Below are 16,279 nucleotides of genomic sequence, written 5' to 3'. Positions count from 1 at the left end.
GGAGTGTTGGTCATGCTTTGCTTGTGTTGGGGCTGGATCTCATGGATAGCGCTCTGGGCTGCTCCCCTCGCCTGGCAAAGTGGCAGGGACTGGCACGGAGGGGGACACAGCTCCTGCTGACGAGGGAGAGGTGGCTGACAGGGCAGCACTGTTAAATGGGGACACTGCTGGCATGGGGGGACAGGGCTGATGGTGGGGGGACAGGGGGCCGTGGGCTGACAGGGACAGCACCGACAGCGGGACATGGCTGTCAGGGGGACACCGCTGACAGGGGACAGCACCGACAGCGGGACATGGCTGTCAGAGGGACACCGCTGACAGGGGACAGCACCGACAGCGGGACATGGCTGTCGGGGGGACACCGCTGACAGGGGACAGCGCTGACAGGGGACACTGCTGACAGGGTGGGGACTCACCCCCGATGGCGGGGACGTAGCTGGCAGGGGGACACCACTGACAGAAGGGCCATGACTGGCAGTAGAACACCACTGGTGGGGGACAAACGGCTGACGGGGGAGGGACACGGTGGGTAGGGTACGTGGCTGCAGGGTGACTTGGCTGATAGGGGGACACCACTGACACAAAGGACACCGCTGACAGAAAGGACATGGCAAACAAGGGGACACCAGTGACACCAGAGATACAGGGACACCAGCGGCACGCTGCCCCCGCCGGCGGGGCACACGGCCGCTCTGGAACATGGCCGCCGCCCCGCTCCGCCGTGAGGGCGGGCCGTGCCCGCCGTGCCCGCCCCCGGCTCGGCGCGGCGGCGGAGCGGGGCTGGGCGGCCCCCGCCCGCGCATAGCCCCGGCGCCTCGCCATGGTGCTGCCGGGGGACCAGGCCCGGCTCTACCGGCCGCGGCCCGAGCTGCTGCCCGCGGCCCATGTCCCCTCGCTGCCCCACTACCAGCGCCTCTACCAGCGCTCCGTGGAGGAGCCGCACGGTGAGCGGGGCCGGCGCGGCGGGGCGGCGGCTGCCCGGGCCCTCCGGGGGCTGCCCGCGGGGCTGTGGGGAGCGCGGGGAGCCCTCCGCGAACCCCCGCGTGGGAGGTGCGCAGGGGGTGCCCCTCGTGTCGCCACGAATGTTACGTGCCTCATCCCCGTTTCCCTCATCCCTGCTTTCCTTTTCCTTGCTTCCCCCATCCCTGTTTCCCGCTCACGGGCTCCGGCGCCCGTTGCCTTTGCAGAATTTTGGGGGGACATCGCTAAAGAGTTCTACTGGAAGCGTCAGCACACGGGCCCCTTCCTGAAGTACAACTTCGACGTGACTAAGGGGAAGATCTTCATCGAGTGGATGAAAGGAGCGACCACCAACATCTGCTACAATCTCCTGGACAGAAATGTCAATGAGAAGAAGCTTGGGGACAAAGTTGCTTTTTACTGGTAAGTTTCTGTTTTTATTGTGGTGGAGAAGATGTGTAAATAGCACCCTAAAGTATACAAACAGTGTCGGTTTCTACTGAGGTGAATGAAAACATAAAACCTGAGAGGGGCTAATCTTTAGATAGGTTCAGCACGTGTTTGCTTGCAGTGTCCTTGGGAAGAGCTGTGCCGGGAAGCTTCTCTGCCCTTCCCGAGAAGCTTCTCTGCCCTTCCTGGGATGCACCGAAGTGCCCGGCATAGCGGCGGGGAGCGCCTGACTCGCAGCTCTGCCTCTGCAGTTGTACCTGCTGAGAGCTCAGAGCGGTCAGACAGGAGTGAGGCAGGTGCCACAACTCCCTGGTGAACGAGGTGGATGTGGATAGAGGCACGGGATGAGGAACAGCCAACATCCGACAGCTAAAAGCTAATAAACCCCATTATCTCCCGTGTTTATGTTTTGTGGGTCTGGCAAGTTTCCACTCCTGTGGCAGAAAGGTTCTAATACCTGAGCTTATGTGTGGATTTCTTGCACTTGAATGTGCGGTGCTTTCAGAAAGACTGGCTTCTCTACCTTTAGGAAGAAAAGTTGCTTGCAACCCTATCTGAAGTATGTTTCTGGTTTTTTTTTTTACCAGAGTAGTTACTAGTGTTAAAATCCATGTGAAATTTAATTTTCATATTGAGGCAAAGTAGGTTTCACTGGTGATGTCCAAGCTCCAAAAGTAATGCTCTCCTGCTGAACTAGCTCAGCTGGCACCACAGCTGTGTCCTCAGACAGAGCTGTGCCTGGCTCTCCCGTGCATTTTGCTGTTTCCCTTGAACTGGTATTATGTTGCCTGGGTATGTGGCAGGGCAGAAGCGCAATTAATGTACCCCATAGTAGGGATGCAATAACTCATTGGGACATGGGTGACTCCCTTCAGCAGAGCAGATGGAGAAATCCTAATATCATTGCAATAAAAATATCAGATACCCTAAGTGATTTATTGTGCAGCTAAAGGTCCCCCTGAGTCACTTGGTGTAAAGTTGACTGGGAGCCACCCCGCTGCTGAAAGGAACATGGTTATACCAGTGTGGCTGTGGCTGTAAAATTGTGTTCATAGAGTTTCTACAGTTTCTATCCATAGCCCTTCTGCTTCAGTGAAAGAATTACACACACTGCCTAGCAGATAATCATATTGATAAGGCACAGGTGAAATGATGGAAAGTGTTTACTTCCCTGCTAGTTAAATAGATTCTCTAGCTCATTCTGATGTAAAATGACTGCAGCTTCTGAATGAAAACTCCTTTGTAAACTCATGCAGGTAAAGGTGTGCCAGCAAACAAAATCATTTGGCAGCCAGTGCTGGTCCTGTGCTGGGGTTTGTTGAGGGACTGAGTTCTTCATGCTCATAAATCTTTGTGTGACAGTGAGGCAGCAGCCTACAGTTTTAATTTGGGCTTGGTGAACATTTTTCTTGTTGGTTATTCTGGCAGCCTTTGTGGGGATATTTGTGATGCTGAGCAAAGCTTGGAGTAGATATAAAAATGGTGGGTGGCTGTCAGTCATGGTGCTTACAGTGCAAAAAAATAAAGTCTCTCTTCCTCCTTAGCAGAGGTTTCCCCTGACTGTTTTGGGATAAACTCTCCTAGTGTGGCTCTGTCACAGGTGACCAGGCACTGTAGTGTGGAGCTGTCAGCTGGGAATGCCAGTGGGAGTGAGGGAAGAGGTGCGACGTGTGTGGCACTGGCCTGCGAACCTGTGGCACTGAGGACTTGAGAGAGCGGAGGTGAGGGTTGCAACTCATAAAATTCCTCCTCTCTGGGCAGCTGGTTTTCTTCAAAACAAAACAATAATTGATTGCTGTCATCTTGTCCTCTCAAGATTTGTGTTTAACACTCTGGAATGAGCCTGACTCCCTAAAACTTGTTGAGACTTGTCACACTGTATGAAAGGTCAAAAAAGAAATTAAAGCCTCTGAAAGCTGAAGAGGTTTTTTTTTTTATTTTTCAACACCTGAGCCACTTGATTGCTTCTAAGAAAGTCTTAGCCTGCTAGATGGGAAAGGTGCTGAACTTAAAACAAGATTTTGTTGACTGCCCAGCTCTGAGAGCTCTGAAAAGGTACAGGACCATGGTCTTTGCTTTCAGAGAGGAGGAAGTTAGGGAAAAGTTAAATAATGTTTGGAGGCATTGCTGAGTGTCTCTGAGAAGCGATGTGTCCTGACAAACCTCAGAACTGCTGGCTGTGGCTGTCTCCAGTCTTGCATGGATGGGAGGGAGTGAGCAGCTCATCAGGGTTTGTTATGGCCAAGCTGCTCTAAAGGTTCCTGCACCACCAGCAGCCCAGGACTGCCCGAATTGGCTCCACTCAGAGGGTCTAATCCCAAGCCACATGGAATTGCATTTTCAGCACAAAGGGCAGTACATGGCATTGCCTAATGTTGCAGAACTTGTACATAGGTGATGTGTGCTGTCATGGTGTCGTCTTCGTGGTGCTGTTAGGACTGTGTAGTTCAAAATGGCCATCCTGAGCTGGTTGGAAACATGGATTTTTCCCTGTTTCCTGTTTCGCTAGGGTATCTTGGGCTGCTTGGCGAACGTTACAAATATTTCTGGTTTTGCTGCTTCTGATTCCTCTTTCTCTGCTTGGTATTGTTGATGTGGCCTAAAAAAAGGAACAGAAGCTCCAGGAAATGCTTCTGATAAAGTGCTGCTCTCAAAAGTGAAATCTCTTTCATAATGGTGTGCAAAGGCTGAGGTCAGTAACAGCGGTTGCTGTGTAGGTGGGTACCTGTGGTGACTCTTGTGGGCCTTGCAGGGGAAAGGGACTGGACCAGCTACTGGGATGATAAGGGGACTTGCAGCAGTGCTGGGGACTTTGTGATGGGTGGTTAATTAGGGCAGGAGCACAGTATTCCTTCACCCAGCTGTAGACATGCCTAAGTCACTTGGACAGCCCTTAGTTCTGTGCTGAAGCGTCTGTTAATAATCTCATATAAACTTCAACCTGGGCAGCCTGTGGAGGTGAAAATATAACCAGGTGGGAATTAAAAAAAAACAACACCTGTTGCAGAACTCTCTAATTAGACCCCAGGGTATGAAAATACTTGGGTGAGGCCTGTTCTGTGTGTAACCTGTGCCTCTGTTTCTCAAACCAGTTACCCCAGCTGCAGTGCTGGTAGTGCCTGGTGGGACCAGGGACAGGAGGCAGAGCTTTGTTTTTAGAGTCCCTATAGCTAGGGAGGTGGGGCTTAGCTGGGTGCTTCTGGCTTCTGCCATCTGTGGGAGAGTGTATTCATTTTCTGCTTTTTTATATTGGCATATGACATTACACATCTAGAAAGGAGCAATAAAGAGAGTAAAGGCTGCCAGAGCTTACTGGAGCTTTGTTTAACAAAATAATAAATGCCTCTTCTGGGCCTGGAACAAACATGACATGCAAATGTAAAATTAGGAGGTGTGGTTTGTTTGGTTTGGGTTTCTTTATATGATTTGACTTTAAAATGTAATCATGGATTTAGGGCCTTGTAGCCTTGAGGTTTCTTCCAATAAAACTTTCTGTAAGACAAAACCGAGCAACTATAAGAACATGTTTAAAATAAACAAATAAAAGAAACAAACCAACCACCCCACACATCTGTCATATGCACAGATGCTGTGGCAGAGGATGCTGGCTGTTAGCATCCAGCCTTTCCAAGTGCTTAATTGGAGCTGGCTTCTACATGGTGCAGTTGGCTCTGCTGCTTCCACTGGCTTCAGGATTGTGGAGCATCCTGTGTCAAGCTGACCCTTCAATTCTTTTGTAACTTCCTGGATGACTTGCTACCCTTCCAGTGATGCAGCCTCTTTCAAGGCTCTTCTGGTGATGAAAGTACATGACTAAATCACAGTTTGTTTAAAGAACAAACTTCACAACTGGGAAGGTTGCTTTTACTGATCCACACTTGCAGGCATGTGCATGGTTTGGTTCGTGCCCACAGCACTACCCAGGCTCAGCACAGCTCTTTTCCTGATGGGGATTCTCTATGGGAAAAGGGATGGCCCCACGCAGCCCTTTTTGGGGTGCCTCCTCAGCAATCCATGTCATCTCCCTGTTGTGTGTGTTAAGCGATAGGTTGCTGGTTTTGGCAGATAATAATTATTTTGGAACCACTGCTGAACAGTACAATGCTCTGCTTCTGGAGATCAGGCACATTATATGCACCTAAAATAGGTAATAAATTACATTGAATGTATGAGTATTTTACGAAGCTGTAAATCTTCATAAATCGTCAAGGCAATGATAGTTGTAGATTCTATCACGGAAAGTGTAGCTCTTTTCTGGTGGCCTTTGTGAAATCTGCCAGTGTGGGAGGGGATGACAAAACTGGGTGCTTCAGACAGCATGTCTCATCCCTCCAAACGGGAACATCCCTGTGTTGTGGGGCCCTCCCTGACTGAGCTGCGTGGGTAGTGCAGGAGTGGCAGTAGGGGGAGCATCAACAGAAACATGGTATTAAAACAGGGAGTAGTGTCGTAGCTCAGACATGTCCAAGTCATGTGCTTTCCTGGCTTCTTTGAAATTTTTCCTCTCCCAGTTCTAGGCAGTCACCAAGCAGTGTGGTTAGTGCTGTGCTGGTTAGTGTTTTTACACCCGTATGTAAGTACAGGCTGGGATGAGAGGGACTCACATCTTCTCCTCAGGTGTAGCTCCCTGACTTTCCTCCATAAGTGAATGGAGTCTCCAGCTTTGCTGTGGGCTGTTTGGAGCAAGGTTATGATGGGCTTAAAATTAAATTCATGTAAGTGCTCTGGTTGTCTTATTGTGGGTTTGGTTGAGGATGAGATAAGAAGGTGAAGCTGCCCCAAGGCAGCATGGCGATTCCTGCTTAAGGGTTTGAGGTTCTCGGTTTGGCCTGAGGGGGTGGAAAAAACAGGGGTCATGATCTAAAACTTCTTACCAAGGGCTCTTTATATGCGTGCTGAGACCTGTTTTCTCCTGTCATGTCTTGAGGTTCTTCTGTCCCAAGTGTTTCTGTTGAACTCATGTGCTGCATCCTCCATCCTGTTCATTACTAGTGAAATCTCCAAGGTAGTTCCCAGGTGAGCAGTTGTGCCAAAGGGATGAAATAAAGACTTGAGAACAGCAAACTACCTCCTCAGGCATGTGTGGAGTGTGCTTTCCTGGATGCTGTGAATCAGCAGATTGAGCACTGTGGTACTCAAGCACTTGGCATGCTCAGAGTCACTGGAAGTTGTTTTTCCATTCCAAGGGCTGACTTGAAAGCAGAATTTGACTCATCCCTGTCAGGTACACTTGCTGGTTTGCAGGGAGATGCTGGGAAGGGTGATTAGTTTGATGTTTTGGAGATCTCAAGCCCCATTCCTGCTCTGCAGAGCCTCTTCCATCCCCAGATGCCAGGCAGGGCAGGAGCAGGGAGCTGGCAAGTGCTCTCAGCCTCGTGCTGTTCTGCTATGCAGTACAAGGAAGGAAAGGGACAGGTATTAAATGTTGGTGACCACTTGATCACCCAGTGCCTGTGGTCTCCTGTGGTTTTGCCCACTCAGAAGCACCCCTGGACTTGTGCCTCCATGGGAGGGCATTCCATGTTATTGAAGATTTTCTCTGGAAGTAGTTTTTACTGGGCTCAAATAACACATAATCCTGCTTCTGGAGACAGAGTGGGATTTTTCTTCTCTGTTAAGTCAAATCTGTTAAGAGAGAAAGCACTCAGGCAACACTTTGTTGGTTGCTCTGTGGCAGAGCAGTGAGGAGAGGGGTTGTTTAACCTCTCCTGCCTGGGAGAGCAGCTCAGCTGCCTTGAATCAGGGGAGCAGCTTTCATTTGGGTTTTGTTGGATCTGTTTGTTCCCAGCCATTTGCTCAGAAACCTTTGGTAGCTGCTACTGGCAGGGATACAGCATCCATCTATATAAATACAAGGGAATATCCAGAAAGTATTGGACCAGATAAACAAGTGAGATGTCCGTAAGTGCCCAGGATTAGATGGCATGTGCCCCAGATGGGGGGCAGGAACTTGAATGTGGAATTGGTGAGCTGCTGTCCAGGGTATGCTGGTGGTGTTCGCAAAAGGTTGCGGTGCCAAGGGCTGGGAGGTTGCCAGCCCCTCTTTGCCCAGAGAGGGCAATGGAGGGGGTCCTGGGAACCAGTAAATCTGATTTGCATCCCTAGGGGTACAGTGAAACAGGGTCACTGGGAGAGGTGGTGGAGCTGCTGGCAGAGCTACCCGAGCACGAGGCCGGTGGCACTGAGCACACGGAGATGGCTCTTTTCAGACCACCTTCGGGAGCTTTCCCACAAAAAGTTGTTCAAGAAAGTAATTCAAGTGTGCCTGGAAGAACAGTGTTTTTGTGGAGCTGGTTTAGCCTTGCCCTTTGCTTCCTCACTTTCAGTGGTCACTCTTCAGGGTCAGCAGCAGGACTGCCAAGGACAATGTTGAAACAGAATTGCTGATGGTGGCCAGGCCCACGTGCTCCAGAAACAGCATCTCCTGCTGCTGATGTTGCTCCTGGAGGCAAAACATCAGCTGTGGTTCTTACCCAACATGGCACTTTGGTTTAGTCTAAGAGGCTCTTGACTGAGCTGCTGTGAACACAACTGCAATGCTGCTGCGTAAATGACACCAGTGACAGCTTTTATCTTCTTACTTAGTACTTTTTCCTCATCCTCCTCATTGCTCTGACAGCTCTCTAGGTCCAGCACAAGGGATTTAATAACTTTTTCATGAATTTCTGCTTCCACCCCTACCCAAAAATGTTGGTTTATACCCTGTGCAATGCTGCCTTTCTGCATGGTTCTGGGGATGTGGTTGTACAACAACTACCTGAGGCAGTATGAGGGGTGTGTGTGCACTGACAGTGGCACCTGGATTTTCCCATTTCTGTGAAACTTCTGTCTTGTTTTGCTGGCAGCTAGTACAGGCAACTGGCTGTGTTTTAAGAAAACTTGATTGCTGTAGGGAAGAGCACCGTGGTTGTGCCTTGATGGCATATTGTAAATATTGGCAGGAGATTGGAAACTTGAGGTGGATAAATGGAGTTCATGGACGGAGAGGATGGTGAACTTCCGTATGGATTCAGGACATGGAAGATCAGAGCCTTCAGTTTGCTCACTGAACTAGAAAACCTGATTATTTTAGCTGTGTGAATCGCTTGTGTGTTCTCCCCTGGTGTGAATGGAGCAGCAGTGGACAAGGACTCCAGCTCCACGTGGATGAGGCTTGCTCCAATTAGGGGACAAAATGCTCAAGCTTTGCCAAAAGAGGTGTGAGTGGGTGCTTGTTCCAAGTGTGGCATTTTTCTGGTGGGTTGTTGCACTTGCTGTGCCTGGTGGACTCTCTGTGCTCAGAGCTCCTGGACTGAAGTGTCGATGGCCAGTGGTTTCACAAGAGCTCTTGCCTCCCCCCTTTTGGGGCAGGGTTTCAGTTCTCTGTTTGCATTTCTGCACATCACTTGGAAATGTCGAAATGAGGTGCGGTAGGAAATCGTGAACCCTGGCAGTTTTCCATGAATTCATTTTCACAGATGTCACCTCCCTTCTTTGGGGGAATCCCTCAAGGAAGGTGAGGGCCTTCCTGGTTGCTTTGTCACACCTGGCTACCTGATAGTGCCCAGAGAAGCTGTGGCTGCCCCATCCCTGGGAGTGCTCAAGGCCAGGTTGGATGGAGCGTGGAGCAACCTGGGATGGTGGAAGCTGTCCCTGCCCATGGAACCAGGTGGTCTTTAAGATCTTTTCCAAACCAGACCATTCGTTTTATGATTCATTCAGTGGTAGTGAAGCATGTTTGCCATTCCTGATGCCACTGACCATCTTCTAAGAGATGTTCCCTAAATGACATTCCAGCAGGTGACACTTGACCTCTGGAGGTTTATGATGCATGGAGTTGAAATGTCCACCAAAAATCTGATTAAAAGCCTAATTTCCTACCATGACCTTTATGGATATTGTTTGAGCCTCCATTGAAATTGCCTTGCCTGGCTTTCTGTGTTTCTAGAAGCTCTTCAGAATTTGGCAGAGTGTTCCAGCCAGAGATGCAGCTATTTCCCAAAATGGGGCATTTCCCAGCTGCAGGGAGCTCCTTGATTATTTTACTTACAGAAGCTTCATCCAGGGTCTGTTCCACAGCCCAACTGTAAATTGTTTAAATAAGGAATCAGCTGTTTGTACTGAATATAAGCCCTACTCCCATTGGACTGGTAAAAATAGTCCATGCTCCTTTAAAAACTGATGGTAAACATCTAAAATGTTTCCTCTCATGTCAAACTCTCACATTCTTCAGCAGCATTCAGTGGGTTTGACTGGTGGGGTTACGAGTGCTGGCTGAGGGCAGCCAAACTCCATGACCTGCTGGGTGAGTCTTGCACATGATCTCTGTTGCAATGCTATATGATCATTTTGTTTCAAAAAAAGTAATTAAAATTTGCTTTAAAAAACCTCTCCCCTAAATAAAAATAGTCAAAAAGCCGTCGTTGGTCTCCATTGGTTGTTCTCTTGTGGTTCAAAGTACTTCAGAAAGTAAGAGTTAGAGTTAATGCTTTTCCTCTGGACTTGATGGTTACTCAGTATCAAGCAAGTAGGAAAACTGTGAAGCCATAGAGGAGCAAATTCCCCTTGCTGAGCCCATCAGCACAGAGTGGCTGCTGACACCGTCAGCAGGGTATTTACATGTGGTCTGTATGACTTGTAAAATGACTTACCTTGTCAAGTGTTCCAGGATGAGAGTCTATTTCCCTTGAAGAGGGACTTGTTAGCTGCTGTTAATCCTGTCTTCCCCAAAGCTGTTCCCCTGGAGTGTTCTGGCTCTCAGGTGTGAGCACACACTGTACAAACCCCACGGCTCTGAGTTCACTTTCCCATGTTGGCTGATGAACCAGCAGCAGTGTGAGGTGGGAGGTGTTGATTCCTTTAGAGATGTCTGAGCGTCCCACTGCCTAAAGAAAGGGGCTTGAAGTAGATTTTAGGGCATAGCCTGGCATGAGCTGGATAACTGGAGGTAATTTTGGCAGGTTGATAGTTAAAGAATGGTTTTGGAGCAGTGTCCACCTCCAGCTGGGCTCTGTGGTGTAAGATCACTCAGGGTATGGCAGAGTGAACAGTGGTTGGGCTGCACAAGGTAAATATTACTTCTTTAGATGCCTCTGGTATTTGTTCAGCTTCTGAAAGGCTACAGATACAAAGTGTAGCTGGGAGTGCATTTAATGAGAGGGAAGGACAGAAAGATAGATGTGGTTTTCCTATGGGACAGTAGCAACCATGCAGGGTGTTGGGTGTTTGCATGTAGGCTGCATGTCCATATGGCTGTTTTTAAAGGTGAGTAGAGGACTGATTCCCTGATCAAAGAGCAGATGGTGGCCCAGTGTCCCTGTAGAAATAAGCTCCATTTTAGCTGTTCTGTAGAATACACACTAACACAGTGCCTGTGCTGGAGTCAGTTGGGCTGGAGGGGATGGGCCTGGGGCTGAGCATAGAACATTGTGCCCTGCAGAGCACAGGGCTCCTGCTTTGACACAGCTGGTTTGGGTTTCTTAACAGCAATAGGAACCCGTTCATCCTAGGTATGTGATCAACTTTTTAAAATCTACTTCAAGTCCCTTTGGGATGGTTTGGCTCAGAGATGGATTTGAGAGCAGAGCTTTGTTAGGTCCTACCTAAGTGTATGGGGGACACTGGAGGGGAAAATTGATGGATGGTTTTAATGCAGTTGTCACAGTCAGCTGTGTGGGTTTAGGAAGTGATGGTATTAAACTGTTAAGATTCTTGTTTTCCCTGGGCTTTCTGTTCCTGGGTTTTCTCAACAATGTTCTCTCAGTGCTGCCAAATATCTCTGACCACACTAGGAAGACCTTTTCGCCAGCCCCTCCCAAGCTGAGCTCTGTCATTACTCAGCTTCTTCTTTCTTGATCTGTGTTGTGACGCAAGGGGATTTAAGCATGGTGATGGTGGGGCTGACCTTTCTGGTAAACCTGCTGCTCAAGAAACCTCAGGCTTCCCAGAACTCCTTCGGGAATTTTACATTACTGTGGTGGGAGATAGTGACGTTAAGCATGGGCAGGGCTGGGCAGCCTGCCCTGTTATTATGAAATGTTCTCATGGAAGTTTTTTGCAGACCCATCTGCTTGTGCAGTTAAGAGCATTTCCATATTGAACAATCCATGCAAATACCAGAATTTTTTTCTGATGAAAGGGTGTCTTTTTCTGATTATCTTGCACAGCCGTTCTCCCCAAACTTCATGTTCCAATGTAACCTGTTTTCTCAAAACCAGATTTAAAATGCTGTCGTTACTTGAGTGCCGTTCCTCTCTAAAATGGCATGAGCAAAGCTGGGGCAGACGGAGAAATCCTATTTCTTTTCAGATTTGGCTGCTGTTGTTCCTGAGAAAGCAAGATATGTCCAGGCAGACCCTTTCCAGGCAGCAGTTTTGGGTCTGTCCTAAGAACAGCCGAGGCCAGGTGGTGGCAGGAGGTGCGTGAGCAGCTGACACCACAGTGGCAGAGCACGCCCGGGGCTCTCGCTGCCCATGCGGCTCACACATGAGCACATTTCCCACATGGCAGGAGCCTGGCTGGGCCCATCTCTGCCTGGAATTTTGGCTGCTCTAATTCTGGGTGTGGAATGGATCAGGGAGCCATGAGCTCTCCTGGCTGCCCCCGGTGACCTTGCACGTGAAGAGCTGTCACCACAGCAGGAAAATTCCTTCCTTTACCTTGTACCCTGCTCTGGGGACAGGCTGCTGGTGAAGCAGGAGCTGGAGATCTCTCATGCTGCTTTTGGTCCCATGTTTAGGAGGGATTTTGGGCTCTGAGCATGTTTTAGTTTAGATGGCAACAGAGATGTTCTAGGGCGGACATTGCCGCAGTCCCCATCTCTGCTCTACTGGAGTCACAGGATCACAGAATTAAATAGGTTGGTAAAGGCCTCTAAGATCATTGAGTCTCTCTGTGGTTCCCCACAGTGCTAATTCTTCCTGTGACATGGCATCATCTGGTAAAGGCTTCTTTCCCTCCTGCAACGCCTTTTCCAAACTGGGAATCCATGTTTTCTTAAGGGTGCTTTCCAATAGGGAAAATGCAGAGCCTTTGTCCTGCATTAAGAAAAATTGCTCTGTGGGCTGCCATCACATCTCTGCCAGTCAGAAAATGAAACCTGGTAGCTTTGAGATGGTTTGCTGTGCTCTGAAAATCTACCTTTCAGATGCCCCACACCTCTGCTTGGTAACTTTGGGTTACTGCTTTTACTCAATCACAGAGTGGCTTGCATTGGAAAGGACATTAAAGCTCATCTCGTTCCACCCCCCTGCCACGGGCAGGGACACCTTCCACTAGCCCAGGTTGCTCCAAGCCCATCCAACCTGGCCCTGAACATTTCCAGCAATAGGGCAACCACAGCTGTGCCAGGACCTCCCCACCATCACAGGGAAGAATTTCTTCCTAATACCCAGTCTAAACCTATTCTCCATCAGTTTAAAGCCATTGCTGCTTGTCCTGTCACTAGATGCCCTTGCAAAAGCTGAGTGATGTGTTGACAGGAGCTTAGAGGAGAAATTTAAATGATCTGCAGCCCCTTTGGTCCTCAGTGGCAGCATTTTCAGGGATCAGAAAGGCTTTGGCTTTGTCCTTAGCTTGCTTTGGTCTGTGATTTCTGTGTTTCTGACTGTGTGGATCTGCAGATGGTCTGGAAGACCTTGAAAACTTCTAACACTTCACTTGCTTGGCTTCATTGCCTCCTTTTCTCCTGTACATCACCTTATCAGTGGTGTTGTAGCCCTTGTAAACCACAATTGCCATCTCAATTCCTTTGAAAACTGTAATTGCCACTGTTGCACCCCACGCTTCCTGCTGCTCCGTGCCAATGCCGGGGCAGCTTTGCCTAGGGAGTCGTAGTCATCTGTTATTCAAACAGGTGATGCAAATAACTTTTCTTTGGAAATGTGGTGAAAGAGAAAAGCCAAACAATTGCTGATTCATTTTCAGGTCAGCTTTGCTTGGTCTGTTTGGGTGCCCTGGGAAGTGTGTGTCCCCTTGGCTGCTGAGTTCCTGCCCCTCCCTCCTGTTTGTCACCCTACAGCTGAGATGGGCTCAGCTCACTTGGTTAGGTGATGAGTGGGTGAAGCAGACCATGCTTTGGAAAGTCCTGTAGTCAGCCCTGGTGCTTGGCAGAGCACGGTAACTTCTTAACCTGCTTTGGTGCAAATACCCAGGAGAACATCTGGGCACAGCATCCCTCTGCCACACTGCTGCTCTGCATCCCTGACTGCTCCACAGGGTAACTGCCTGAGCTAATGGGGCTCTACAGAAATGCTTGCCTGCTCCTACAAACCACCTTCCCTCCTACACCATGTATGTACAGCACTAAATCACTTGCTCACCTGCGTGGTGGCTCTAACAGGGAAGCTTAACCTTGATTTACTACCTGGGCACCAGGTGAAATAGCTCTGTGGCTCTGCACCTCCAAGGTCAAACTCCAGCTGAGCAGGCAGTCTGTGAGCCCCCTGTAAGTGTGGTAGTGCCACAGAGGTGACGAGTGTTCAGCTTTCCCACCTGATGTTTTCTTCCTCCCCTGCCCGTGTGACTTCTCCATGTGGTTGTTCCTTGCTCGGACGCTGGCAGGGTCTGTGCCATGGGGCTTTGTGTGCATCCCAGTGCCTGCTCTGAAGTGGGGAGCCCTATGTTTTAACTGCTGGCAGAAGGAAGCAGGAGGGTAAGAGCTCTGCAGAGCCTGTGCTGCCTTTCATATGTTGACAAGGATCTGTTTGGAGCAGGGCTGGGTGCTACCATTGTGCACACTGTGGTGGTGGTGGTCCCCCATGCCCTTGGGGTGGCTGGGCCTGGCAAGGAATGGCTGCAGGCAGATACAAAACTCTCCTCTTTGCAGGAAACCTGGCTTCTTCAACAAATCACAATTTCTAGGAGAAGACCTGCCTCAGAATGCCTCCGGTTGTGCATCTGTGTGTTTAGTTGAAAAACTTGGATTTACTGAGTCAGTGGGTGGTTCAGTGGAGATCTTAGAATGGGTTGGGTTGGAAGGGACCTTAGAGGTCATCTAGTTCTACTCCCTGCCACGGGCAGGGACACCTTCCACTATCCCAGGTTGCTCCAAGCCGTGTCCAACCTGGCCTTGGACACTTCCAGGGATCCAGGGGCAGCCACAGCTTCTCTGGGCACTCTGTGCCAGGGCCTGCCCACCCCCACAGGGAAGAATTTCTTCTGTATGTATTCCATATGGCCAAAACTCTCCTTTCTCCAGCTGAGCATTCACACAACATGCAATATGTAAAACACAGGCTTCTCAAGTGCTAAAAATCTCAAATGCATTCCTGCCATGGGCCAGATGATGCTGTAAAATTTTAGATTACAGTTGCTAAATGTAGGACTCGGTTTCAAGATGAAAAAAAATGTCAGACTCACTATGCTTCACCAATATTTCATCCAGTGATGTATCTGGGATGTTTTGGGAGCTGAGAATTGGATTTTGCTTTCAGAAGAAGTCTTGCTGTTAGAGCACAGATTGTACACGAATAATCACAGCAGTGCTGCTGCCAACTATTTTCACCATCAGATCTTAAAAAAATATGTATTTGGGGGGTGTTGGATTTGGTGGGGTTAGAGCTGCAGAGGTGAGTTCTGCAGTGCTGTTTTCAGAAGAGTGAGGGTTATTTTTGGTGTTTTATTTCTTTTTCAGTTGAATTTGGACAAGGGAGCCCATGTGGGATGCTCGGGGCTTACAGCTCTTGCTTATGTCAGATGGGCACCATTGGGAAGATGCTGCTGGCAGAATTTGGATGCCAGGAGTTTACAGGCTCGCTTTTGACACAGAGAGTACTTAATAGCATGCAAGTGGGCATTCCTTTAAATGCCCTTTCTAAAATCCATCATTCACTGGGCTTTTGTGCCAGAGCAGAGGACAGAGCAGCCTGAGTGCTGCTGTAGCCTGCTGAGTATAGCTGTGGGCACTCCAGACTATTTTCAGATGCAGGGAGACATAAAGCAATTGCCTGCTCTTGAGAGACTGCTCAAGGCCTTGGCTGGAGATGCACTGAAAGGAGGCATCTTGTCCTGTAGAAGCAATGGCATGGTTTGTTTCCCATTGAACACAAGGTCTTCTTAAAACATGAAGCCTGAGGTTTCCCCCGCTGGTGGTAGTGGAGCTGTTTCACAGTCATGCAAATAAATGGAGAGGACTTTGAAAGCCTCCTGAAAATCCTCGCAGAAGTTCTAACTTCTCTTTGACTTTGCTCTGTGCTTCTCCTGCAGTGCCTTATGTGTTCTGACCTTGAGGATGAGCCTGGGTACATTCCTTGGCCTGAATGTCCCTCTGGAATCCTGCCAAGGAGGAGGACCTGGCATATTTGAGATGTGCCTCTCATGTGCAGGGAGAGCAGGAATGTCCGAGCGGTGCCTCGTGCCAGGTGGCTCTGGGCAGGTCCGTGCCCCTCATGGGCACCATGTGCACGATGCAGCTCTGCTTGAGGGGTCACGGGGCTGCTGCCCTGAGAACCCACAGCTTGGGTGACCTGGCTGCCTCTCCCCTCAGCTACCAGCCCCCAAATAGCATGCAGGGCCTTGGGCAGCCTGTGCTAGTCTTTCCTCCTAATGTGTTCCTCTCTTAGTAAAGGCTGTAATTAGATCCTTTGCTGGGGCAGAGCACAGACAAAGGGACATCCTTCCACCCTGCCCTGTTTGTTGAGCTGGGGGCTGGCTCGCACAGGGCCTGCCTGTGGTGCCCAACAGACCCCAATGACCTTCAGGTGAGGGATTAGTGGGCTGGGGTGCTCCAGCTTGCATCTGGAAGCATTATAATTGTCTTTGAAGATCTATTCCATAGCAAGACTCTTGGCTAAGGGCAGAGTTGCACGCATAGTGATCCTGCACGTCTGGACACAAGCGGGTTTGCACAGCACCAGCCTGGATGTAGATGGACAAAGGAAAACCTGGATGG

The 16,279-nt window shown here is 49.5% G+C and overlaps 1 protein-coding gene across 2 annotated transcripts in view; it reads left to right on the top strand.

Annotated features, from left to right (window-relative positions):
• The first annotated feature begins 774 nt into the window (after positions 1 to 774).
• The window catches only part of ACSS2 (acyl-CoA synthetase short chain family member 2), a 31,557-nt gene continuing 16,052 nt past the window's right edge, over positions 775 to 16,279 (top strand). For both annotated transcript variants that reach the window (XM_069034465.1, XM_069034463.1), the window contains exons 1-2: positions 775 to 944; positions 1,188 to 1,383. In XM_069034465.1, coding sequence (XP_068890566.1) covers positions 821 to 944; positions 1,188 to 1,383 — 320 coding nt within the window. In that variant the 5' untranslated portion in view covers positions 775 to 820. The remainder of the gene's footprint in view (positions 945 to 1,187; positions 1,384 to 16,279) is intronic.

The sequence above is a fragment of the Aphelocoma coerulescens genome, chromosome 20 (genome assembly GCF_041296385.1).
Source record: "Aphelocoma coerulescens isolate FSJ_1873_10779 chromosome 20, UR_Acoe_1.0, whole genome shotgun sequence".
Classification (NCBI taxonomy): Eukaryota; Metazoa; Chordata; class Aves; order Passeriformes; family Corvidae; genus Aphelocoma; species Aphelocoma coerulescens.
Note: the sequence above shows the minus strand (reverse complement) of the source record. Positions and strands in the feature narration are given on the sequence as shown.